Consider the following 27,649-nt stretch of genomic DNA (forward strand, 5'->3'; position numbering starts at 1 on the left):
AAAATTCATGCGAATTGTTGTACAATTTAATTGTTAAATAAGTTTTATTAAAAAGAATGGGGACGTATTTTCCTTTATGACTATTATATACGTTTACGAGGACTTAATAAATTAATGTAAAAAATGTCGCCCTTAGTTTTGACTCAATAACCTTCTGCTTGTCTTGACTGATTTTTTTTATAGGTTTAATTCAATACAAATCACAGTAGAATCGGATGCACGAAGTGATTAAAAGGGAATATATATACCTATATATATAGTAACTAACTTTTATTGGAGTTCAAATGAACACATCATGGGAAAATTGAATTCTTTTATTTTATTATCAATCAAATAATAGTGACCATTTACTATACAAGTAATAATTAATATTAAATGTAGTCACGTTAATCGTTTAAAACCATACATACGTTTTTTAAAAAAATAACTAAATATTTAAACTCTAAACTCTAATAGCTTATTATCTAATGATTCTCAATAACCCAATTCTGAAAGGTTTACATTTCTTTTAGTTATTAAGCATTAAACTATCTTTACACCTTTTCACCTTTTATGGCATATTAAAAGTAATAAATTATTACATTCGCTACTCATCTACTACAAACGATGTTTTTTTTTTACAACTAACATAATTATAAAACTAATTAATGAAATTGTATAAGAGTACATGCTCCTATGTTGCCTAAATCAATTTTTCAATAGAAATCGTCCAAATTTATTAGCAATTGTTGCCCTCAAGACACAATTCAATTTAAGGTTGTTTAAGTTTAAGTTAATGACCAGTAAAGAGCATGCTAAAGCACGAATTAAAAAGGGGTTCCATTATTAATTTAGTCTGAAATTAATATCTATAATATAGCTATTACAAAAGAGAACTGCAGCTTATCGATATAACTAATCGGGTATATCATACTTGAACAATTATCAGTATTACCAATTTTAAGTGATTTTTTATTATAATTAGAGATCACATAGGTAGTAAAAGGTATGGGGTCAATTTGATGGAAACTTTAAGGAAACGTCAGGTCTTAGCGTCAACCTGATCACACCGTCAAAAAAATGGTTTTCGCTACAATCGCTTTTTTTGCTGGAGTATCGTCATCCATTCTCACGATAAGCTAGCGAAGCTACCGTATCTTAATTTTCTGAATGACGTGATTAGGCTTATATAGCACGTGATACATGCAGATGAGATGATCGTCACCAACTCATAAAGGACAAAAATCTGACAAAGCACTTTTCTCTCGAATATTCCCAGTACTGATTTATCATTCTGTGTTAGCGCTTCACCATACAGAAGCAAATGTATGATAAGTTTACGGAAAATATATGTTAAAGCACCTAATGCCAATCATAATGTTTCATCTGATCGCCAAACTGATTTTGTCAATGCTTATTGCAGTTTCATTCAACCACGATGATAAACAGAATTGCAGTTTACAGATTGATTTAGCTCTTCCAATTTTTTTAACAAATTCTCTGATTGGAATCATTAAAGACCCAGAGTATTGTGCTTGCATGTAGTACTAGCTTGTTTGGTCTCACCAAACCTATGTTATTATCAATAATATTTGGTTAAACTTACTTAAAACATTAACAATGACTTTGGAATATATTTTATATACATACTTTGTCAATAAAATGTTTTCAATTTTGAGCTTGTATATGAAATATTAAGCCTGCAACCGCTGCAAATGATATAATATAAATTTATTAGTCTAGAGAACCTATAAGTAGATACTAGATTTTAAACGAGTTGGATTATTGTGACAAAACAAGTGTGAATATACTTTATACAATATTATTATTAAAAGAAGGGATTGTGCACTGCGACCTAAAAGATCTATTGTGTCCCTTACTCGGGTTAGAGTGTTTCTCCAAGTCCGATTTCTTTATTGAAAGACATTATAGAGCCTACCTTTTCTAGTCTTGAATCTTTATGATCGATGAAATACCCTCCTAGATGTTTCTTCCGCTTGTGCATCAGTACCGGGCACTCCCTAAGCACATGGTATGCAGTTTATCTCTCTTCTATACAGTATCTGCAATCTGAGTTGGACTGAATTCCTAACTTCGATAGTACTTCGTACATATTATCGATTAAGTGAGAAATACTTAAGTGAGGAGATACTTCATACTGGTAAATACAAAATAACACTGCGATTAACCTATACAAATTAACGATTAAGTGAAAAATGATTTCAATTTTGGTCTAATGTACGAATTTTAGCTCTAAATAACTTTACTTTATAAGACCATCTACGAACTAACAAATTTTTTACAAGTTATCCGCTATCCGATATTAATTAATAGTACTCGATTTTTTAATAAAAATTTTATTTGGGGTTCCCGTGGGCGATGCAAAACTTAAAATGAAAATTTGCGGAAAAATATTTCAATAAAATTAAAAATTAAAAATGCAATTATTGTTATTACGACGACTTCAATCATTTTGCAATACAAAAATTTTATGCTTTACGAACTGCAATAGCAAAACTAAAGCAACACAATTCGATTGCAACTCGACTATAGAAATTCAGTTAAACAAAATATGTATATAAAGCAAATGTATGCGGCTTGAATTGGTACCATCACCATCCAAACTAAATTAACCATTACAATACCATTCCGTCTATTTTTATGTATATGAGTACACAAAACAAAATTCAAATAAATGACCTGCAGCGGTAATAATCGCAACAGCAAAATGCCAAAAGCATAACCAAATGTTGCACGTCGCATGCCTCGTATGCTGCAACAAACAATCGCAACAAACCGAGCTTATAAAACCAAAAAAACTAAAACTAAAAAAAAAAAATAACGAACCTAAAAAAAGCGCACATTTTCACAATTTCCCAGAAAATTAGGAAATGTACAAAAATTATATAAAAAATAAATTTAAAAAACAAAAATAAAGCAGAGCAGCGCATATTAAGTTTTTGTTTGCATACCCGAATATAAAATATATACGAAGTAAAACAATATAGTTTCTCTTATTGTTTTTTTTTTCTATTTTTGTATATTATATCTATTATTTATACTATTCTATTCTATTTAAATATTTACGAGTATTGTGCATTGCCAATTTGCATTTTTATGTAATTGAAATACTTCGTTTAGCGAACTCTTTTGCCAGCTTTGTTGCTTACTTGCCTGCCTGTGTGCTGTGTTTGTTGCCATAAGTGTTTGGCAACATGTTGACGAAGCATGCGGAGTTTGTCTGATGTTGCGCGATTCACATCAAGCGATATCTCACTTCTTTAAAAGGGCAAAGAAGTAAATTTCTGATATTTATCTCAAGTTTAGTTTAGTTTAATGTGATTTTACCTTAGGATAAAGGTAAATGTACTATTTTAATAATTTATATTTATTTTTAACATTTTGTTGTTGAAATAATTGCAATCTACCTAAGGTGAGTGTGAAGCTAAACCGTCTGATTTCGGTTTGCCAAGTACTTGGATATCTACAAAATATAGCTTGAAATAAACATTTTTTTAACTATTGCATTTTAAATAAAAGTTCATACAGTTCATTAGGAACATTTTTTTATTGATTTATAAATAATGGCAAATATATATTTTTTATTACATTGAAATAGGTCCATGAAAGGTAAATCTATTTTCTTTAATTTACCTATTTTGATAAGTATTAATGTTTAAAGTACACATAAAATTTAAAATAAAATAAAAATAAAATAAAATAAAAATAAAATAAAATTAAATAACATAAAAATAAATTAAATAATAAGACTTAAAAAGACATTTTAAATATTAAAAAAAAACAATTAATATGGATACTTAAAAAGTTATGAATAGTAAAAGCATTGAATATTTCAATAGGTTGATGAGAAGTAGAGAGCAAGGGATGGGGCTTTGGAAAGCCTATGGAAAAGAGCTTGGAGAGGATTAGTAGAAGTTCTTTGACATGCAATATCAGGGAGGAGGTTGTGTGAGTGTGGGCACCAATAGTTTGAAACTTTTTAGCAAACCTTATAATTGAAAATAAAAATATAACAAAAAATTTTCTACCTTAATGCTATTATAGCAACAATTTGAGGAGAACAGCTAGTGACTCTAGTGTAGAAACATTGAAATGATTTAAATCTAAATCGTTTAGATGAATTATGTAGGCCTGGCTTACGACAATTGTACGTTTCCAAGAACGGCTGGGTCTTAAGCCTATCCACTTAAGCCTATTGTATAAATATAATACATATACAGTCAAACTTCCATAAACCTTTTATATAAATATAATATATATATAATTTTAAAGACTTCGAGTTAAAGAATTTTTTTATAATTGTATATAATTGGCTCTCTAAACCCTTTTGCACTCTATTTAGTTCGAATTATAAAAAATTCGAGTTATAGAGGTTCGAGTTATGAAAGTTTGAGTGTATATATAAAGGATATAAAGTTATACATTTTGATATTGCGTCCAAACACGACAATAAAAATTGAATAAATAACAATATATTATACTGAATACTTAGCTATAACCATTGTACTCCGTTTCAAACTCGAGTACTTACCCATTAATCTTTACGCTAAAATTAATTATTGATATGTATAGCATAGAATCTTTAAGCAGATGCATAATCATTTTCAATTTTTCTTTTATATATATGCTTCTGATATAAAAATATGTTATGATATAATAATATATACATTTATAATTCATATTAATTTAAAATATATTATTTTTCTAAAAAGTCGTTATAAATAAAATGAAATAGAACAACATTTTTATGACTACGAAGCCATAGGGCTACCTTCTGTACTTTATAACAATTGTTAACTTCTTTTAATTTTGACAATAAAACTGAAACTGAGATTTTCAAGTAGTGCATTCGAATTCTATTGAACTTTAACACTCCAATACCAGTATCAGCAACAACAACAATAAAAATAATAACTATAATAAAACAAGCGTTAACAACCGTAGAATTTGAAGTTTTTAAAATAAAAGCACCACTTAACGTTTCATATTGATAATCAAAGACGAAAATGCCCAGCAGAGATGCAACAACCCAAATTTCACACACAATGAAGAAAATCTGAGTCTGAATATTATGAAGAGAAGTCAGCCAACGGCAACTAAGTGAATCTTTGCTCATACTGTTTCCATATTAAGCAAATGCAATTGTAGTGCAATGAATGAGTATAGACCAGCTCGTCGTATCTACTAACGATAATTATGCACTCTGCATGATTTCTATTTAGAATTTCAATTCCTGTTGCCTGCATGGAAATTTATTTTATTTTAGTTTAATTTTTGTGTACACTCCTAACATAGCCATAGCCACAACACTCCCACCTAAGTCATAGCCATAGCCATAGCAATAGCCATAGCCATAAGTATAACCATTAACATAACCAATAACTAATATCGAATATTCCCATTTGTCTATTCATATAACAGCAGCAGCGGCACACCACGCACACATATTGCCGCTCCAGGCTCTGGCAAAATCGTTTACACCTTTGGAAATCCTACGTTGATCAACAACGCAAAATGGTCATCGTTGGAGCAAACCAAGATTGCCATTAAACAGTTGTTGCTGTATAATGGCGAACCACTAAGCGCTGTCAATGTGAAATACATGTTCGATAATCAACGTGAAAAGTGTGAGATTGCGGGGGATCGTGTCTTCAATATTGGCAAGAACTTATGTCGTAAAGTATTCGGACCAGATGCAGATGATTATGAATTAAGTCCAGTGGATGTTCACTCACAGGTAAGTTTTTAGATAATGAATTAAACAAAATTGCATAAAATTAAAATAAATAAGTTCAATAAAATATGAAGTTTGTTAATATAATATTTTTCAGATAAAAATAATAAAATAATTTTGTTAAATTTTTAAACTCTTACATATTATTTTATTTACTTTTAAATAAAAGTAAAAACAGTGTTAATATTTACAAAAATCTAACTAAAAAAATTGATCACAATTATTCAATTTATAAGCATAAAGCCACACATTATATTTTATTATTTATTATATACTATATAATCAATTTTAAAAATTTTAGAACACTGTTAAAACCATTGGCACTATATATTGCGATCACGATGGTCCGTTGGATGCTTCCTCGACTATGCTTGTTGGTTCTGATGAAATGTGTACTCGCACGGTACGACTAAACTTTAGCAAAATCAAATCCGTTGGTGTTTTTCCAGGACAAGTTGTTATGGTATCAGGTATGAACCCAAAAGGAGATACACTTACAGTAGAAAATATTATAGCTGAAAAACAACTGACACAACCAACACCCCCTAAAATTGATAGCCAACTGAGTGTTGTTATAGCTGCTGGTCCATACACATTCGATGACGATATACTATATGATCCGCTACATGATCTACTAAACTATTTAAAAGAAAATCTACCGGATGTGTTAGTACTTACTGGACCATTTTTTGATGTCGATCATCAAATAATACTTGAGAACATGGGCGAAACATTTGAAGTATTTTTTGAAAGAATGATAGCCGGCATTGTGGAAATTATTGGGTAAGTATATACACTATAAAAAAAATTAAAATTAAATGTAAAATAAAATGCTAACGACAGTTAGGTAGCCATGGAATTATAAATCCCTGGCTAAATCGAAGGAGTATGTTTATAAATATGCATATTTATTATTAAAGTATTATATAAAAAGATAATATTTATTAATTTACTACAATAATCTAAAGACCAATCTTCTCTCCGAACTAACTTTATGGTTGATGGAAGCGACAGTGGCTTAAGAAACCTTCCTGCTAGATTGAACTTATGATAAATATTGCCTATAATATACAAAATTTTAGAATTTATGTACAAAATTTTAGAATTTATGTACAAAATTTTAAAATTTATATACAAAATTTAAATTTAGTCAAAGGTAAATCTTTGTCTTAGTTCTACCTTTATGATAGTTATACTCACTACTTTAATAGAATTGATCTGCAAAATACTAGTATTTGCAGTTATTTATATGCGTTCATTATTTTTTTAAACCACTTATTTAATAGTCTTTATAAAGGGCTTATCAAGTACTTAGCGAGTACTACTTTCTTTTTTAGTCTTATAATTCCTTTAATTAAAAAGAACTTTCCTACATAGTTTACTTATATATCAAATATCTACTTTGAAAATATTAATTTTTTAAATAAATAATATTTAATTATAATATTTGTTTCTTAATAATATTTGTAACTTTCGTGTTTCAGTACATCAACTACTGTTCTAATGGTCAGTTCCCAATATGATGCTATGGCTGATCCTGTATATCCAACTCTACCGGTTTCATTGAAAAAAACATATCCAAATGTACACATGTTACCAGATCCTTCAATGATAGACTTAAATGGCATTATTATAGGCATGACATCAACAGATGTTGTTGATCATATTATCAGCACGGAGCTAGCAATGTAAGTTTTATCTTCAAATTATCAGTAATTAATAGATTATTATTATTTATCGATTTTATTCTATTAGCAATGCTGGGGATAAAATTAAGCGTGTTGTCAATCATCTATACAATCAAGGCTCTTTTTATCCGTTGAACCCTCCACCTGAAGATAAACTCTGTCTTGACAGTAACCTAACAAGCAAATTTGCTAATATTGAGCAAATACCCAATATTATTATACTGCCTAGTGATCAGAAATGTTTTATACGGGTAAGCATAACTAAAAAATAAATAATATCAAAAGATTGTGTGACAAAAAACTAATAGTTAAATTATTTATAAAGAAATAATAATAAATAAATTACACAGAAAAAAGTATAATAACAAAACTGTAAAGAAATGATAATAAATGAATTATAAAGAAATCTTAATTATAAATACATTAAGACCGAAAAGTTTTCGGAAATTCTCATTTAAAATTCGCGCGCTGTATATTTTCCGATATTTTAAGTTTATGTAGTTTGGCAGCACTGTCCTTAATTACTATGCCAAAAATGAGCGCGATCTGTCAGACAGTTCGTTTACGGCAGCTGTTGAAACCAGTTCACCTCAGTAGGGCGTTGCGAAAAAAACAATGGAAAAAAATATTGAACAAAGAGTTTGCATCAAATTTTGTGTTTCGAACGAAATTTCGTGTGCAGAATCGTTGCGAATGCTACAAAAGGCTTATGGGGAATCAGTTTTATCGAAAACTCAAGTTTATGAGTGGTACAAAGCCTTCCAGGACGGTCGTACGACCGTCGAAGACATTTCGCAACGCACTACTGAGGTGAACTGGTTTCAACAGCTGCCGTAAACGAACTGTCTGACAGATCGAGCTCATTTTTGGCATAGTAATTAAGGACAGTGCTGCCAAACTACATAAACTTAAAATATCGAAAAATATACAGCGCGCGAATTTTAAATGAGAATTTCCGAAAACTTTTCAGTCTTAATGTAAGTTATAAACAGATAATAATAAATGAATTATAAAGAAACAATAAGAAATAGGCTATAAAGAAATAATAATAAACTATGATGAATAAAAATAAATTAATCATAGATAAATAATAATAAATAAATCAATAATAGATTATAATAAATAAATCATAGATAAATTAAATTTATAAATAAGTAATAATAAATTTAAAATAAATAATAACATATAATAATAAATTTAAATAAATTATAATAGATAATAATAAGTTTAAAATAAATAAATCAGAAATCAGATTAAATTAAAATTTAATTAAAAATTAAATATATATAAATTAAATTGTGATATAAAATTAAAATTAAATATATAAATAATAAATTAAATAAAAAATTAAAATATATAAAATTAATCCATTTTCCTGCATCTAATTTTAGGTTGTTAACGGCAGTTTGGCTATTAATCCGGGGCGTTTAGCAGACAATGCAGGTGGTACATTTGCACGTCTTATTATAGCTCCTTCGGCAAATAAGGATGAAAATAATTTTCTTAGCAACATAGGTTGTCAAGTACGCAAAGTTTAATTTTTTTTACACATTTGTATACTTTTATTTTATTTCATTTATACTATTTCATTATCAATTTTGTTTGTTAACAAATTAAAGCATTTTTAATAAAAATCACTAAAATATAAATTGTTTTTAACTTTTTTATAAACATTATTTGCTAAATTCACTTTCGATAAATATATTTTAAATGCAATCGATAACTTAGTTTCCAAAGGCACTTGGGAAGTATTTTTTATTCGACTCTACAATTTCTTCCAAAATATCATCGACATCAGTTTTAGGATAGCGATCTATCCATGATTGTATATAACCTTCATGATTGGCTTCATAAGTTGTGAGCTTAACCTTATCACTTTCGACGGAAGTATTTGCTTGTACCAAAATTATACGTGGTTTTTTATGTGCCAGGCATATGTCACGCCATTTAGCCCAAGGATGTGAACCACTTTCACTTACTTCAGAATAATACTCATACATTTTTGTTGCTTCCACAATATCAGCAGTGGATTTATATACTTGCAATTTCTTCAAAAATTCTTCAATTGCTTTTTTACCCACTGTATGCAATTTTGTACGATCAACTGTTAAACGTAGATTTTTTCCGTCTTCAGTTTCTTCAACAGTTACAAAACCTTCACCCGCTTCCAACAGGACTTTCATAATAACAAATCGTGCACGCGAATGTGCTTGCATCCATTGCTTAGATTGTGGATTGAACATTTCTAAGGCAACGCCCATGCCGTTCCAAATGAGACTTAACCAATTTACATAAACAATAGTGTCTTGTTCTGCAGGATCTTTAAAACCAAAAATTTCTAGTATATCTCTTTGTAATGAAAGATATAAACCGACGGCTTCGGCACGACATTCCTCATATGAAGAACTAATAACGCCAAATTTCGTATCATATGTTTCTCCAGGTAAGTACCAAGTTTTGATTGGTTCACCAGTGACTAAATTTTTAGTATTGTCTTTATCGAAATTAAATTTACCATTTTCATCAATACGGAAGAGTTTACCACTGCCATGACCTAACAATTCATGGAGTCCAACCTGCACCTGTAATGGGAAATTATAAATTTGTCAATATTTATTAATTCGGTTAGTTTAGCAATGATGTTTATCAAAGATATTTAAACATTTATTTTATTAAATAATATTATTTAAAAGCAACATTTTGTTTTAATTAACTGACCAATTTGCCGATTTTTATATAGTTTTGGGTCATAAAAATAAACAATATTTATAAATTACATAGAAAATATGATTTTAGTTAAGAATCAGTTAAGTATGTATTTAGAACGTGTGTGAGTTAGGGTAAGTTGCGTTCTAAATGAGGGAAATTCTAAGTTGTGCCGATAATGTAGCGATCTGTCGATACGTGTTGATAAATGGCTAAATGTGTGCAGTGCAAAAAATCCCAAAAAATCTCCCATTTGGTTTAGCATCAACTTAGCTTAACTCGCACTCGTCCTTAGATGACTTCACAAAGTTCACTTTGTGAGGAAATAAGGGAAATTTATGGAATTATATTTGGTATATGAATTTATTTGAATAGAGCTATGAAATATGAAAACCTCGCTGATATTACTAAAATTAGCTTCTAGATTAGAATAAAATTATATTTAATTGAAATCAACAGGGTTTCAAAGACACTCAGCTCTTCTTATGAAAACCAGAATATCAGCTTTTGAAGATATCCTTATATTAGAGTGAAAACTGCAATATCAAAATCTCGTACATTATCTGTACATTATTTGACGCGATTCCGAAATCCCAAATTTATATAAGTTAAGATGTAAAATTCATACATCCAAAATGGATAAGATATCAATTGGTAAATAATAAGAGATAATTTCAAAGTTATAAATATTTACCTCAAACGATTTAACTTTGTAGTCCTTCATCAACACTTGGTCTTCGTCTGATAAAAATGGTATAGGATCTTTACGATTGATGTTAGCTAATACATTTCCTAAGGAGACATTCTTGAATCCTTCATCTTGACGTATCTCATCATCTAAAATTTAATAATCTAAAATAATTCTGATATAATTGTAACAAGACTAAACATACAATTTGGAATATTTATGCCAGCTGGTACACCGCTTCCAGCAAATGTTAACACATCAAGCGATGTAAAATCAGGTTTCAAGTAAGCATCCTTTTCGTATGCTTCTGTCCATGGTAAATATTCTAATAGTTTTTCTGCACGTGCAACAAGTTCTGCAAATTTAGCAGAACATTCTTTATTCACCATAGCAACGAAACCTTCGAACTCAGCACGACCACCAGCTGGATCACGGTAAGTTTCAATAAAACCAATATAGGTTTCAATAACAGGACCTTTATCCTTAATCCACCATCTAAATTATAAATTAATTTTATAATATAAAAGTACATATTTGGGATATAGCGCAATTCACAAATTACCTTGATCCATCTTTATGTTCTGCTAGTGAACCATCTCGAAATGAATTTACATAATGATCTATCATTTTCATCTCATTATCATTGGCAGCATATTTTTTTGCATTTAATAGATTTTCATTCACACGTTTTAACAATTTACAGTAATCGCCACGCGTCACACGGAAATTATGACCCTTAAATGCTTCCAACGGTATTGTAATACCATCTTTATCAGAACCTTCCACTGAACCCAATTTTATATCATAAATAGTTTTGTCTCCTTCTTCAATTTTAAAAGTACGACACATATAAGGCTCAATACGTTTAGCAGTTAACCATTCATTTACAATATCTGCATCTTCCTTAGTGCAATTATCAGACCAATATGTAGTTATGCCATTAGGTGCAAAACCCAAAACTTCATCACGTGGTTTTAAAGCATAAATCAAAGATTTGACTTTATTTAGGATGATTGGCACATGCTTGTCCTTAGCATAAGCATTTGAGAGACGCACGATTGCCTCGAATTTATCTTCCTCTAAATTGGGAATAATTTTACTATCTCCCATACCCTTGTAGTTACCCGTATTAGCAAAAATACCACAGGCATAGACAAGAAAGGCCTATAATAAAAAAAGAAAAAATTTAATTACAATATAAGTAATAATATTAAGATCCAGTAAATAAAAATACAAAAAATTGAACTTCTCAGCTTAAGCAAAATAAATTTTGAAACTTAAAGCAATTGTATCAAACAAAGTTTCCAAGAATGATTGAGTCTATGTTCCGAAGCGAATTGTCAAGTTCAAAGACCAAGTGCCGTTGACCACAACCAAAAGGATCTATACAAGCAGATCCTTGCAGTTGACAACAACAACAAGAGCTTATTTGAGAAGTTCTCTCTAAGTTCCTGTTCTCAGATTTACTTACTGTAAATTGTTCCTCTGTAATTCCATTATCCAACGCTCTTTGTTTGAAATCTTTGATTGGTTCTGCCACGAACACACGATGTAATAGTGCAAATATCAGTGGACCTTCTGGGCTAGATTGTATTAAAGATATAAGTCCACCATCCCACGAAGCTTTACTGAAGTAATGAGCGTATAGTTTTTCTTTCTCCGTTAAATTCTCGAAAGCATTTTTGCATTCTAAGTCAGCAATGGGTTGCGTATTAGGCAAAACAAAATGCGATGTATGACCAGCAGACATTGTGCGTGAGAATGGCTTTAAAAAACTGAAATAAATAATTAAATCTATGTGAGATAAAACTATATGCATATAATATACCTTACATGAGGAGCAGCGAAATTTTGAAATAGTTTTGGTTTAATATTAAAATTATTTATATATCTATTTAGCGATCTATTATAGGCTAAAGCGAAAGAAGTAGGTGTCAACTTTGTAGAAAGATACTGTTTTTGAATTTTATAGATTGAAAGTAGCTGACGAAGGCCTTTAATTTGCAGACTAAACATAATTCGAAAGACGGTTTATATCTTAAAAAGCCAATGAATAGCTGAAAGTACATGACGGTCAGAGTTTTTGATTAGTAAGTATTTTGAAAACGCTTTAAATTTAATGTACTTACATTTATTTGAAAAGAGAAAAGGTCTAGCTTTTCTTTGGAAGAAAAAGCACGTCAAGTTAAAACGTTGCAATTGACTAAAGCGTCAATACATGAACTGAAATGTTAGAGAATTAAATTTCGAAATTGTGCCAAAATGTTTATAGATCAAATAGAAAACAAAATGTATTAAGTTTAAAAACATGCAATTTTTAATTTGATTTAAATCAGGATATGGCCTTACATTTTTAAAATTTTAAATTTAACATTCATCGAGAGTTGGTGATAAGAACAATAGCTTCCCTCTGTATTTACATAGCCAATTCGACTACGTGACGGCATGAACCTAACCTTACAATTTAAACACAGCTTTTTTAATTTTTTTAAAAACAAACATTTAAAGGTTTAACATAAAAAATATTGTTGTAGAAAGATTATATAGAATAATTTTTTTTCTTTTCAACAAAAAAGTTTTTATCAACATTTGGTTTGCAATTATTTATTATCTATAATAGGTTACTGCAATTTTAATTTATAAGATAACTGTGGCTTGTTTCACACACATGTATAAGTGCGGATTTATTCACATCTTAAGCCTTTATAAACCAGAACCTGATATATAATTATTTAAAACTTTTGAGTTAACACACACAAATATAAAAGAGGTTTTTCTCTAACTTTCCTAAATAAATGAGTGCCACGCAATGCATTTTACCGGCTTTTTGTTCTTATCGTTGTTTGGTTTTTAATGCTAGATTTTTTCTGTTTTTTTAGTAAAAAATTAATAATAAATAATGAAGACTCACCTTTTTTTAATAAATTGTTCCAAAATTAACAACAACTAAGCACATATGATAAATATGCAACTCCTTGAAGCTGACAAAAATGACTTGATTATTTTATAAATTTTGCAACATCAGCTGTTTGACAGCGACCAAACAGTGTTGGAAAAGTACAAAATAGATTACGTGGGCGCTAATGCACAACAATATCGTAAGACTTACGATACCTGACGCGTTTGGTAACTATCAGCACTCCATATCTATATGTGAATACTAATTATGACGTACTATATTTTCTTATTCTGCTATAAATTATAAACGATATAGTTCAGTGAGCATATCGTACTATCCAATTGTTATATCTGTTATCAATTTATATATATAAGAGAGTTTTAGTATAGAAATTTAAAAAAAATATAGCAAATATAAAAATAAACGAATGAATTTTTTAAGGGGTCATTATATGATTGATCTTTTGCAACACACAATTATGTCATATATTTGAATATGTCGCAACTGTAAGTAGAAGAAATGTAGCCACTCAAACAATGGTGATAGGATTATGGTACGGTTGTCTTGGGTTTACGATAATACTATGTAGTTCATGTTAGAAGTTTGAGTAAAAATCACTTAACATATTAACACAAGCCAAAAGAATTTTAATGTAAATTTTCCCTTTAAAAAGGGGAGAAGGTATGCTGATTTAGTACATTAAAAATGGTAAACATATACAGCTACATATCGTTGTATACGTGGCATTATTATTGCAACAATGTTCTGTTATATTTCTTAGCATTTTAACGTGGCCCATAAATCAATTCACCAACTCAATTCAAATGAAATGTCAGATATACCTACAATAGATTTCTTCGTGCTTGTAATATAGAATGTTAAATGGGTAATAAGTTTCATTGGCACCTTTTGCTAAATATTTCAAACATAATGTTATAATGATATATTTTGTTTGTACAAGAATAACTTATGTCGGCATTGAGATTGGATCACTACTTAGAAATCGGGTCTAAGTGCTTTTTAGTCTTGTGTACAATATATTTCAAACAATTTCATAGTACGTATCAATATATTTATTTTGATCATGAAAACTTAATAAAAATAAATTAGAATTTACATAATAACATCACACAACACAATCAGCCTGTAGACCAAAGTAGATCCCTTGGGATCACCGGTATAACCTAACCATAACATATTATGAAAATAACATTAATATAAACAATGATGTGTTATTTAAACCGTTTTATTGTGATATATACAATTTTATCATGTTTATTTTATTCTGAAACACGTAGATTTGTTCTATATAAATATCGAATTTAGAGATAACACTGAATTACTACTTTTTGAATTTTTAAACTTAAATACAACTTTGCCTATAAGCAACATTTTCATTGAACTGTCAAATTTGACAATGAAGCCGGTTTTGAAAAGGAAAATTAACGAACGCTTGTATTGTTTCTGAACGGGAAAAAATTCTAACGAGTTTGTGACAAATTCTCAGTACGCGTTGAAAATAAAAAGTTTAATGTTAAATATTCTAAAGTGAAAATATTTTATTACAAAATTTTCTTACCATAAGAAAGAGAATAAAATTTATAATAAAACTAAACAATACGAAATAAACAAAATGGAAAATTCTCCGCATAACGCTGATACAACAGATGGTACTATATACTTATCTTTCGATTCAACATTGAGTTCAAATGTTGCATTGATCAATGAAATAGATGTATCTGCAGCTGACGAAGATTTATTAGACGACAAATGCGATGACTCTAATTTCTCAAGTAAAACATTGGAGGCTGAAACTTCAGAGCGTGGGTCTATGCTGTGCCTGGATAAATCTGTTGCTACTATAAAGAAATTAAATGCTAATACCCTGAATTATGTTTCTCCGTTGCGTCCAGTTTCCAATAACATAATGAAGAAATTTCAGGCATTATCTTCTACACCAAGCAAGGATAAACTTACCATGGTAGGATTTGAACGCACTTCCGAGACTAGTGTTGGATCTGGACTTAAAATTGGATTTTTAGAAGCAGAGTGTGAAAAATCTAGTCCATGTATTCAGGCAAATTATATAGAAAATAAGGAAAATGTTTTAATACAGTATGACGAAATTGATGTATCCACATCTACAAGTGGAGCTTACTCTTTATCCTCGGACATTGAATGCACTGAGTTGAAGGAAAAGAAATTATCACCTTTGAAACACACCGAAAATACAACATCAACTAAAAAATTAACTTTGAAAGAAGTAGCATGCCAGAGAGGTAAAATAAGTTTTTGAAATAATATATTAAAACAAAAAACAAAATTTTTTAAAATGTATGTAACTTTAATTTTTTATTTTTATAGCTTTTGGTGTTACAATTTCTACTGAAGTAACAACTTGCCAACCGAAACCAAATAGCATGGTAGATAATGCTCCTATATCTGATGACGACTCTACTGAGCTGCCTGGTATAATGAAAAAAACTATGAACATTGACGACAGTGCAAAGGGTCCAATCCAAAGTGACAGTGTTGCTACTAAGATTAACAAACTTGAAAAACGGATGGCGTTCTCAAATTACCGCGGTCGAACCTCGTTATTGCCAATACCAGAGAATGAAAAACGTGCTTTTAATCTATCAAAGCGTATGTCGATTGTAGTGAAAACTACACTTAATTCACCAGCACGTAAAATGGCACGTAAAAGTATTATAAGTAACCAGACGCGTCGAACTATAAATGCACCAAGTAATGTTAATATCACCAATTCACGTAAAACAATGCTACCTCTATCAAAAGCAAAACCTGTACCAAATTTAGCATCCGTCCTGGCCGATAATGCAAAACAAAAAATTGTTACACGAAAGACTTTGTGTCCGCCTAAATCTGAAACGACTGATACATCGCAACTACAATCAACAAAAGTGAAGAATGGAAAAGATAATATAGTACCACAAACTAAGCCAAAACCAGTTAAACCAAACACCACTTATACGTGTAACATGTGTCCCTGTACATTTCGTATTAAAAGTTTATTAGATGCACATAAGCGGTCACATGAGGAAAGTCCTCATGTAGTAAGAAAGCAAGGTGGTGGCGGCGCAATTGGTGGTAAAGTTAATACATACCAAAACCAATGTAAATATTGTGATAAAAAATTCGTTTTGGAGCGCACACTTCACATACACCTAATGCAGAACTGTAACAAAATACCACCAAGTGAAAAACGCAAATTGGAGTTTACTGAAATGAATCACGTAGAAAAAGCTCAACTGCCTTCATTCTGTCATGGAAATGCTTCTTTTACACCACCAGCCATTTCACCAATCATTGTAAAAAATCCAGTGGATAAAGTTGTTAAGAAGCATAGTTCAAGCTCTAGTAGTGGCACACAAAGCTCAGCTGATTCTTTTTGTGATTTAACTGGTAAGTTGCAGAATGCTATATCCTATTTCGCTATTTAACGACTTTTTGTTTTGTTTTTCTTTAGAAACTAAGGGTACTACTAATTTGAAGATGCAACCTCCGCAAACAAAACTACGTAAGAATGCAGCACACGTTGGTATATATCGCACACCTAACAAATCCCTTCCATGTCATCTTTGCAAACAAACATTTTTAAACGTTTTGGACTATACTAATCATATTACAAAGATGCATCCAACTCGTGAGTTCAGCAATACACAGAAGTATAGCGATGACGCCTTTATGAATGCAGATAAACCATCCTAAATCAGCAGTAGCATTTTATTTTATTCATATTTATTCATATTTCAACTTATTTTTCTATAGTTTAAGTTTTTTTTTTCATATATTTATTTTGTATAACGTAATGGAATTTGAATTCCAATTAGCTTGAATGGAACTGTTAGATTCACAAGCTATTGAAAAGTTACAAGCTAAATTGATAAAATATTGCAAGCAGTATAAGTCTTTAGCGGGTAAATAATTTGGTAACGTTTTGTGTATTTTTTTTTTTGTTCTAATGTTATGTAGTCAAAAATATATAAATGATGCCAATTTATATAAATTTATTATATATATTTTATATACAGAGAATTTCTTTTCATTGGCAATTGATTTATACATTTTTGACTATATTCGTAACAAATTTTTAAAAAGTAATATACAAATTTTTGATGTTCATTGTGTTTAATGTAAAATATTATCCGGTGTCCATAAAATATTTATTTTTTGCAAGAGACAACTATAAATTAACAAAACAAATTGAATAAGACTAAAGTTTATTTAAATATTTGACTTTTCTTCTATATGTAACAACATATTGATAAATAAAAATTTACTATATATGTATAAACAATATATTAATATGTTGTAATTTTAAATGATAAGGCAAACAAATCAATACGTAATCTTATATGTGTAAATTTATTTGCAGCGTTTGTATCTACTTTATTAACGGCTTGAAAGGCACCCGAATCTGTATTTACTCTGATAGTCAAGCAGCAATCAAAGCTCTATCCTCATGCAGGTTTTTCTCAAAGTTTTCATTAGACTGCTGTGATATGGTGCAGCAGCTAGCAAGCAAAAACAAAGTGACGCTTTACTGGGTGCCTGGTCACACAGGAATAAAGGGTAATACGTCTGCCGACAGCCTTGCCAACGCATGATCTGCCACCCAAATCTGTGGACCGGAACCTTAAGGTGGTTTAAGTTGGTCTACAACTAGGTATCTAATAGATAAATGGATTTCAGCCGAGAGATGTCGCTACTGGCTCGATAGTCGAGGCAACCGTCAGGCTAAACAGCTGGTTCATCCATATAGTTATGGTAAGGTATCCCTCCTCAGCAGATCAGATTTGAGATTGCTGGTGGGATATTTAATGGGTCACCAAGGACTGCGTTATCACCTTAATAAAATAGGTCTGTCCGAAGAGATGGAGTGTCGACTCTGCTTGGAAGCAGACGAGACTTCTAGTCATATTCACTGTGACTGCCCAGCCTTGATCTGGGCAAGGAAGAGGTCGCTGGGAGGAGAGCTGCTCTCCCCTTCTGACATTAGGAGGTTCTCAGCGGACGACATTCTGGCCTTCATTCGGAAAGCAGAATGTCTTCTGTTCGGTTAGGGTCAGTTGCAGCACAAAAGATCATTCTGGTCGCAGTGCTCTACTCCGTTGGGAACTAGTACCCAGTTTACTGTTATCTTATGTTATCTTATGTACTTTATTAAAACATCATCAATATTAGAAATTCTCCTGATGAAGGCAAAAGCGAATTTGGTTTGATAAAAAAATCTCATATGTAATACGCACTTGAAGCAGAGTTAAATAAGTTGGGTTAAATAAACTAGCAGCACTATTGTTACATATGCCATTACAAAGTAAATGGTTGTGTTTTTAAAATCTGCTTATAAAAGATTACACCTAATATTTGGTCTGTTTCACGAGCTACTCGTAGTAACTCGCAGTGCGTTACACCAGCAAATTTTCGAGTAAGTAAGAGCATCTGAGAGAGCGTAACATCCCTGCCGAAATTTGAAAATGTTACACTGACTTTACTCGTATATTTTATTTCAAGTAAAATTTGTGTGATGTAATTAACTATTTTGGTTTGAATTTAAAATGTTATATTGATTTTACACAAAGCTGTTCCATTAAAATTTGTGTAAAGAGCGTAATTTGGCACTTTATTTGTGTTACGCTCTCAGTTTGTACTTTACTTGTGTTTTACTAGAGTTTTACTACGAGTAGCTCGTGTAATAGACCTATTGTAATATTGTACCGGACTAGTAATAATATATATAAAGTTGTTATAGTATTAGTAGTAGTTTTATAATTTTATTTTTAAATTTAATGTATTACAAAGTAACTTATACAATCGCATAAAGCTTATAGCTATGACAATTTTGTCGTGTACCAAAGTAGTAGTATAAATAAAATAATTATCTGAAATATTAATCAAGTTTTGTTGGATTCAAGAAATAGTTATTTTTTAAAAATAATTATTTCACGGGCTAATTGGTCAGTTATTAAATAATGATCTTTTTTTTTAAAAAAAATGTATTATTTAGTTTTATAAGATTATTGGACAATAAAAATATTGAAATATTGGACAATAAAAATCTTATAAAACTAAATAAATTTTTAAAAAAAAAAAAGATCTTTATTTAATAACTGACCAATTAGCCCTTGAAATAATTATTTTTAAAAAATAGTTATTATTATTTATTAAACTATTTTAAACCAAAAATGAAATTAAAGAAAAAATCCACAGTTGACATTTAATACTACTTGAACACTGCGCGCACCACATAATAAGAACAAATATTTTTAGTAAATAACGTTTTACAACACTTAAAACATAAAATTTTGCACAAAGGAAATGAAATATTTGTGACGAATACAATGCCAAAGTAGAACAACAAAAAATTCCAAAAACAACTGCTGGTTCAGTTTGTATTCATATCAATATTAACAAAAAAAAACATATCTATTTAATATTATATTTATATAATAAAAACTGTGCACGAATTTAATATTAAAATAAAACAAATTAGCTAAGATTCTAAAGTATATAACAAATACAAATAGCGTTTTTTGTAAACTGCTCGTTATTGCACTATTTTTCTTTGAAAAATTTAATTTTTGACGTTGACTGCCGCAATTGGAAGCCTCTTCAGTTTGTGTTTAGCATTTCGTCGTGGCGTTACAGAGGAAGAGCGGAATAGAAGAAAATCGATCATGGTATAAAACTACTTTAACTTGTGTACAATATAAACAATATAAGATAAATATAAATCAATTAACAAGTGTAAATAATCGATTCCAAAGGTTTTGGCAGGGAGGCAATTTTATGTGATTAAGTTTTATAAAAATTAATTAAGCAAAATTATAAAAATATCAAAATTTTTTAAAAATATATAGCTTTATTGCAAATTTTTATAATATTTAATATTATGCAACATTTTTCCGATACATACATAAAGCAAAGTAAATTGTTTATCAATAAAACGTCATCAGCCAAGGCAATCAAATTTCAGCCTTGAATTTCACGGGCGATCGTGTCTACATTTTTTGTTGTTATTATTTTGTTGCGTATGAAACCAATGATCTGTGGAAAATTTACTCTATAAAAAATATTATTTGCAAAATACTAAATGTGTAAAACATTGACTTTTTTACATTGTTATGGATTAATTTATGTATAAATATATATCGCGTTGATTGTGGGTGTGAAATGCTTGAAATTATGTGCGCGCTTATTTACTTGTGCAGAAGATTACTTGTGCTGTAGTAAAAAAAAACAAAAATAAATTTTTATTTTCATAGAAAATGTTTGATTAGATACACATTTTTAAAATATTAATTAATAAATCTAATAATATATATTGGTATTGAACTTGTTAAGTGCTGGTAGTTTGTTCAACAGATCTTATATATTTCCATTTTGGTCAGATTCTTTTACATCGAAGAAAAAGTTATCAACCTAAAAAAATATGTAAATGATTTGATTAAACCTATCAAAATTGATATGTATATACATATATACATATATTTCAAGATCATCAGAATAATCTAGTTTCTGGTTTATTACTACTTTTAACTATTCCAAGAGCTTTGGTTTGCTTACAACATCTGTTGTTGTTAAAGTCTAGATGGTCGACTTACATTCTTAGTCCCTGAGGGGAGGGCTACCGGTATTGATTATTGAAAAGAAAAACAACACCAGCAGCGGCAGCCGACGACTCTCCCATTAGGTAAAGGTAAACCAACCGGATAGTTTTATGTATCTGGCTACATCTTTTGCTTTGTATGAGAACCAATGTTTCTATGAAATGAAGAACGAAGTAGATTTTTATAATATAAAATTAGATTTTTATAATATAAAATTAGATTTTTATAAAATATATATAATATATTTTATAATATACCTTTCCAGCGTTTTAGATAAAGATAATATTTAAGTTTATTAAAAAATAACTTTAATCATCATTCTAAATGTTCTTTTATTTTTTACATAAAGAGTCGTGAACAATTTTTGGTTTATTAAAAATTCCCATTATTAATTATCATACTATTCACTACTGATGCCTCACATAGAGAATCGTTGAAAATCTTCAGTTTAGAAGAAAATCCCATTATACATCATTCTAGCATTCATTTTAATGTTTGCTTTAAAGAATCATTGAAAATCTTCAGTTTATTAAAAAAATCCCATTATTCATCCTTCTAACCATTGATTTTAGTTCTTGCCTTAAAGAATTGTTGGAAATGTTCAGTTTATTAAAAAATCCCATTATTCATCTTTCTAACCATTCGTTTCGATTCTTCACTGAAAGAATGGTTCAAAATTTCTCATTTCATTAAAATCTCCCATTATTCGTCATTCTAACCATTCATTTCGATTCTTCACTGAAAGAATTGTTGAAAATTTCTTATTTCATTGAAAAAAATTCCATTATTTAATATAATTCAAACTATTAATTGTAATTCTCCGCAAAGAATTCTAATATCTCTTGAAGTGCTTGTTTTGTTGAAGGAATGTGTTTTCTATAAATAAACTTTAAATATAAAATTATTATAAACATAAATATTTTTATTCTTAGATTTATAAAGAAGATAGCATTTATATTTGGTGTGACGAAGAAACAACAATAGAATATTGTTTCGACAAAGAACCAATTGTTATGCGATATATTAAAACTGAACCGTACTATGAGGTATTACTATATGTTGTACAAAAAGTCAGTTAGTGTCGGTTGTAGTGTATAGTCATGTTATTTGTTTTTATATGTGTTTATTATTTTTATAAGAATTCAAGAGAATTTTATATTTATAGGGTCTACCGCCGTTCAATGTATCCGGCAGTCCATTTAATGTGGTACCTATACACACTTATCCCGAGCTAATGCCGGCCACATGTAAGCTAATCAATGCAGAATGGCCACGTAGCGAAACTGCACGTATGCGCTCATTAGAAGCATCCTGTGATACACTGCCTTGCAGCCTAGTTCTAACTACAGATGGCATGAGTCGTGTTATTGCCCATTGCAAACTCAGTCCCATTTCATCAAAGAAGAAAGCATGCTTTGTTGAATCGGTAGTGGTTGATAAAACAGTTCGTGGTCAAGGCTTTGGCAAATTGATGATGAAATTTGCAGAGGACTATTGTCGCATTATATTAAACTTACAAACGATTTATCTATCGACAATTGATCAGGAGGGATTTTATGAACGCATTGGTTATGAATATTGTGCGCCAATATCTATGTACGGACCACGTCATTGTGAACTGCCTAGTCTAAATAATGCCAGAAAGAAGTATATGATGAAGGTTTTATAGAATTATGATGCTTATAAACACTACAGCTAGAAAAAATTTTACAAAAATTTTTAGTATATAAAGATTATAAAGATTAGTTCAACAAATGCAACTTAAGCAAATTTAAAGACTAAAAAATTTTCTGCAACATAATTGTGAATGCAGCTATTGTTATAAATAAAATTGTTAGTTTATATATTTGTAAAATGTGTGCACACATAATATGTATATTTTAATAAAAAATTTTAGATATTTTTTAATGTTGTAACACTAAAATAAATAATTAAAAATTAATATGTAAATTACTTAACTTAATTCCATATGATTTTTTATATATATAATTGAATTTTTAACTACTGTCGATTTTGCTTAATTTTAACTATATGCTTGTATTAATTAATTTATTTAAAAAACTATTTTAATTTAATTATAATTTAATATTTAAGAAAGTCTTAACAAAATTATAAATTTTGTTAACAGTTTTTAAGCATTCATAAGCACACTCCATTGACATTTTATGCTATTATTTATTGTTTTCAATTATTTATAATTTATTTATTAATTTAATTGTATTTATATTGTGCTATTTAAATATTTATAATTTCAACAGAACAAATAAATTCTATATATTTTTATATGTTAAGTTTTTCTTTTCTTTTATTTCTTATTGAATGTAATTCCACCAATCTCAATTAATCCGTGCTTACTAGGAAGACTAATAGTAACTTTGGCTCAACGATATTTAATCTAGGACAAGTAAACAAATTATGATTAAGTAAACAATTTAATTATAAATAGCAATAATCATCTTCCAATATGTAGTAAATATTAAAATATTAATTTTAGAAAATTATTATAAAACTATATCATGCTTTCTAGATGCTATTTTATGATAAATTATATTGATATTGTTGAAACTAAATGATTTATATAAGAAATAGTTGATAATATATAATAAAATTATTTAAAATATAATTTGTTTTCAATATTCACAAAGTGTTTGAAGTAGTTAGTTTTAATAATTATTATTTATTTATTTAATTTATCTTTATACAGCATATATTATATATTATACAACCAAGTAATATTGTTTATACCTAAGTGTATCCTCAGGATCGCCAGTATAACCTAACATACTGAATATTCTCAACAAGGTTTTAACGTTGTGTTTGCAATGAATTCTACCTTAAACAGCAATCAAAATGTGAAGATGTCCCATTTCAGGCTATTTATGGATATTCTTGATCTGCCTCATGATTTGCATTCTTAAAGATTCATTAAAAATTGGTTTCAGCTTCGCGGAGGTAATCCTGCGTCACTTTTAATGATTGTGCATCTGTTCGATGTTCAAGCTCTTGGTTTAGGAGAGTTTATTATGTAGATTTATTAGTTCAGTGTAATAATATAATTCCCCACACAACAGTAAATATATTAATATATCTTCTTTGTGAAATATTTAACTTCCACTTTGCCTTTTCTATCTGATTATCCGATCTGATAGAGATTGTAAAATGATGTATGTAAAATATTATCATATATCTTTAAATACGACTGAAATGTCTTAATTTATTCCAAGACTATATAACGTCAAATTTAAACTACTTGACTTTAGCATAGTTTAACTAGTTTCTATTCTAATTATCTGACTATTTTAGAAATACTTATAGAAAATACATCACCACATATATATGAAGTCTATAAAAACAGTTTATTAAAAGTTATATAAAAATAAATTCTTAATCAAATTCTTATTGGTAATTTGTTTATCTAAAGCTACTAAAATGAGCAATTTAACAAATCATTTTCCTCTTCCTAGTTCAGCATAAATTTATGCAAATTTATAGTTGACAAATTAGTACAAAATATTTGAACTGCACTAACAATAAATTATGAGAATCGAAAATAAACAAACATCAAAATATTTGACTCAGTCAAGTTCAAGTGCAAGGTAGGCAGGCGCTCCCATATGAAACACAGGCATCTCATAGATCCATTACGTACATCAATTTATCTTCTGCGCTCTTGCATCACCGGCGACAGATGTTGCAGTTTCTGCCAAGAAAGCAAAACAACAAAGGCGACAAAAAGAATTCTGAAATATTGAGAGAAAAATCTGTTTTCTTCAAATCTTTAGTTGTTGATACCCACGAGACAAAGGCGCGAAGCATATTTCTAAAATATATATACATTGTATGTTTGTATGTGTAATATATGGCCACATTGACATTTACATGTGTGACTATAGCAACGACTTTCTGCTGTGTTTAGTTGGTGGGGCCATCAACTCGTATAATCTATGTATATAATTCTGTTCACATATTTATTTAAATTAATTTATCATACATATATATATATATACACGACTACATGCAATATTCGACGTCTATGCGGTACTGATATGGGGAGCATAATATGTAGCTTAGCAAATAAAAAAAAATTTTAAATAGACTTTTTTAAAAATCCAGAGAATTTTAATCACTGGATTCTATAAATAGATTTATAATAAAATTAAATATGTTTAATTGAAAAATATAAATAATATGTATGAATGTATATGCGCGCAATAATCAAAAGAAAAATTATCCATAATAATAGCAGCTAATCGGGCAGTTACACAGTAAATTGTGGCATCTAGCCAAAGAGGGAATTACATTTTTCTCAAGGTGCTTTCCATAAATAAATTTTTAATATTTTTATCGCATTGACACAAATTGTCGCTGCTACGTAAGACCATGAACTCATTTATGGAGAGTCAGATCAAAGTGATGCTTAATGTAGTAAATTTATCCTAATAATAATTGCTCTCTTCTTCTGTTAGTCTTTTCTCTCAGTGGACCATAGAACTCTCATTATAGCACTGATATATTATAGGTAAGATAAATTTCTTGATCTATATTAAATATTTTTGTAATATCTAACATTCAAAATTTATTCCTAAAATGAAAACAAAAATCATAGAGAAACTGACATAAGTTTATAATAACTTAATATATAACTCACGAGTAATAACTAATAGATTTAAAAAAAATTTTTATAAATTAGTTATTTTCTTTACAAAAAAAACTAAGCGAAGTAATAAAAAATAAGTGCTTCTAATAGTCAATGGTGCTATGTTTAATTTGGTAGAGGTAAATGACGGATTTTAAGATGAAAAACTTCTTGGGACCATAATTGCGTTTGAATGAATGGTACCAATATTCAATTCGTTTTTTTTACATCGAAATTTTAAGTGCTGCTAAATTATAAAATACTCAGAAAAAAAAACAATAATTAAATAAATTTTAGCTATTGAAAACGTAAATCACAATACTCGCCATCGCTTACTAACGGGTAAAAGGGAAAGATAGCAAACCACATCCAGGTTAAATTCTGGTTAAAGGTTCTCTAACTCTAGTCAAACTTATCTTCTCTTATTTTTCTTTACTCTATATATTTATTTAATAATAATATCTGGCAATATTAAGGTATTATGTAGTGTTTATTTATAGAATTAAATTTAAATACGATTTTTATATACATAAATATGTATATGTTTGTATGTTTGTAAAATAAATAGGGCTTCTATCTTTATTCACCAGTTTCATCTTATATATGTGATCACCGATCTTCTATTATGGAAAAAGATTTTTTTACTTCATCAAATATGTTACAATAATTTGATTAATAATTTTTATATTAATAAGCATATTAAATTGAAAATAATATTATATATTAAATAATAAATTATTTCCGGAAGAGAAAATGAAAACCTTGTTTTTCAATAGAGTATTACTAATACTCAAAAGGGAAGAAGAATAGTTCTCATACTAAATGTTGATCCTACCTAAGCACTATAATTTACTCAAAGAGTTCGATGTTCTATAAAATTTATAAAATATATTTTTATTTTTTAAAAGCAATTAAAAACAAGCTAATAAATTTTATATAACAAATTCTATAAATAATAAACTATTTTTTAATATAGAAATTTAAAGAAATCAAAGTCTATTAAACTGCAATGGTTCCCCACAAATAATAAGTAATCAATCTTAATTTGTCTCTCTTTAAGAGTGCTTTTGGCAACAAATTAAGTGTCCATTTTATGATATGTTATGTATATATATATATATATATATATATATATATATATATAGGTCCATATGTATATATATCTAAAGTATTTTAATTTATATTCGGTGCCTTAACCGGAAATTCTATTCAATTTGTAGTTGTCGTTTTGTTCAATTTATTTTTTAAACTTTGTAGCCAAAAGAAATTAATTATTTTAAAAAGATTTTCGTTGATAATTTGTGAAAATTTAAACAATTTTCTAAGCTTTTAAGCCAAGTGTTGAAAGATATTTCGATTTGTAGAGCGAAAATAATTATTTGCAAAAATTTGATTTGATTTTCTCTACATGATAAAAATCGATTTATAATTATTTTTGTAAAATGAAAAACACTTGTGTAAAAATAATAAGACAAAAATTTAGTTGTGGCTTTGCTGAAGCTTTAATACCCTATATAAAAAATTTTTATAACATATAAGATGGTTTTATAACATATATAAGACGGCTTTCAATCATTTATCGAAAGGTTTGGGTTATATATCTGTATGAATTTTAATATGTCCCTAGAATTTGAAGGTTGTGCAGGAACCTTAGACACCGTTTT

The 27,649-nt window shown here is 28.9% G+C and overlaps 4 protein-coding genes across 7 annotated transcripts; 3 read left to right on the top strand and 1 right to left on the bottom strand.

The window, feature by feature from the left end:
* Positions 1-5,413: 5,413 nt before the first annotated feature.
* On the top strand, positions 5,414-8,960 carry LOC119676510 (DNA polymerase alpha subunit B-like; the record flags this gene model as incomplete). The annotated part of the gene is made up of 5 exons (XM_038087750.1): positions 5,414-5,737; positions 6,036-6,517; positions 7,219-7,422; positions 7,490-7,673; positions 8,814-8,960. Coding segments are annotated over 5 exons (1,341 nt in total), but the record flags the coding sequence as incomplete, so codon positions are not given.
* Positions 8,961-9,071: 111 nt separating this feature from the next.
* Positions 9,072-13,834, bottom strand: LOC119683501 (dipeptidyl peptidase 3-like). 3 transcript variants are annotated; one of them, XM_038097193.1, is made up of 7 exons: positions 12,946-13,039; positions 12,645-12,873; positions 12,288-12,591; positions 11,379-11,980; positions 11,022-11,311; positions 10,823-10,965; positions 9,072-10,004 (listed from the first exon to the last, which is right to left on the bottom strand). In XM_038097193.1, the coding sequence occupies exons 2-7, from the start codon at positions 12,830-12,832 to the stop codon at positions 9,147-9,149; spliced, it is 2,385 nt and encodes a 794-aa protein (XP_037953121.1). In that variant the 5' UTR covers positions 12,833-12,873; positions 12,946-13,039; the 3' UTR covers positions 9,072-9,146. The 3 variants fall into 3 exon arrangements, with proteins under 3 accessions (XP_037953121.1, XP_037953123.1, XP_037953122.1); XM_038097195.1 differs by lacking the exons at positions 12,645-12,873; positions 12,946-13,039 and adding an exon at positions 13,728-13,834 and having other exon boundaries at positions 9,147-10,004; XM_038097194.1 differs by lacking the exons at positions 12,645-12,873; positions 12,946-13,039 and adding an exon at positions 13,166-13,297 and having other exon boundaries at positions 9,147-10,004.
* Positions 13,835-15,127: 1,293 nt separating this feature from the next.
* Positions 15,128-17,741, top strand: LOC119683506. Its single transcript, XM_038097204.1, has 3 exons — positions 15,128-15,994; positions 16,080-17,141; positions 17,206-17,741. Exons 1-3 carry the CDS (start codon positions 15,349-15,351, stop codon positions 17,445-17,447), a joined length of 1,950 nt encoding a protein of 649 aa, XP_037953132.1. The 5' UTR covers positions 15,128-15,348; the 3' UTR covers positions 17,448-17,741.
* A 2,349-nt stretch (positions 17,742-20,090) lies between these two features.
* On the top strand, positions 20,091-23,169 carry LOC119683507 (N-alpha-acetyltransferase 80-like). Of its 2 annotated transcripts, XM_038097205.1 has the most exons (3): positions 20,189-20,419; positions 22,282-22,395; positions 22,515-23,169. In XM_038097205.1, the coding sequence occupies exons 1-3, from the start codon at positions 20,417-20,419 to the stop codon at positions 23,016-23,018; spliced, it is 621 nt and encodes a 206-aa protein (XP_037953133.1). In that variant the 5' UTR covers positions 20,189-20,416; the 3' UTR covers positions 23,019-23,169. The 2 variants fall into 2 exon arrangements, with proteins under 2 accessions (XP_037953134.1, XP_037953133.1); XM_038097206.1 differs by lacking the exon at positions 22,282-22,395 and having other exon boundaries at positions 20,091-20,419; positions 22,515-23,168.
* The last annotated feature ends 4,480 nt before the right edge of the window (positions 23,170-27,649 follow it).

Source organism: Teleopsis dalmanni, chromosome 2 (genome assembly GCF_002237135.1).
Source record: "Teleopsis dalmanni isolate 2A chromosome 2, ASM223713v2, whole genome shotgun sequence".
Lineage (NCBI taxonomy): Eukaryota > Metazoa > Arthropoda > Insecta > Diptera > Diopsidae > Teleopsis > Teleopsis dalmanni.

What these genes read in the sequence shown, in the direction of transcription:
- LOC119683501 (XM_038097193.1), bottom strand. Translation starts at nt 12,832, where the DNA reads ATGTTTAGTCTGCAAATTAAAGGCCTTCGTCAGCTACTTTCAATCTAT. An exon ending in TTACAGAGGAACAATTTACA is followed by an intron (nt 11,981 to 12,287) that starts GTAAGTAAATCT and finishes TTTTTATTATAG; the next exon opens with GCCTTTCTTGTCTATGCCTG. An exon ending in GAACATAAAGATGGATCAAG is followed by an intron (nt 11,312 to 11,378) that starts GTAATTTGTGAA and finishes TTTATAATTTAG; the next exon opens with ATGGTGGATTAAGGATAAAG.
- LOC119683506 (XM_038097204.1), top strand. Translation starts at nt 15,349, where the DNA reads ATGGAAAATTCTCCGCATAACGCTGATACAACAGATGGTACTATATAC. An exon ending in AGAAGTAGCATGCCAGAGAG is followed by an intron (nt 15,995 to 16,079) that starts GTAAAATAAGTT and finishes TTATTTTTATAG; the next exon opens with CTTTTGGTGTTACAATTTCT. An exon ending in TTCTTTTTGTGATTTAACTG is followed by an intron (nt 17,142 to 17,205) that starts GTAAGTTGCAGA and finishes GTTTTTCTTTAG; the next exon opens with AAACTAAGGGTACTACTAAT.
- LOC119683507 (XM_038097205.1), top strand. An exon ending in AAACTGAACCGTACTATGAG is followed by an intron (nt 22,396 to 22,514) that starts GTATTACTATAT and finishes TTATATTTATAG; the next exon opens with GGTCTACCGCCGTTCAATGT.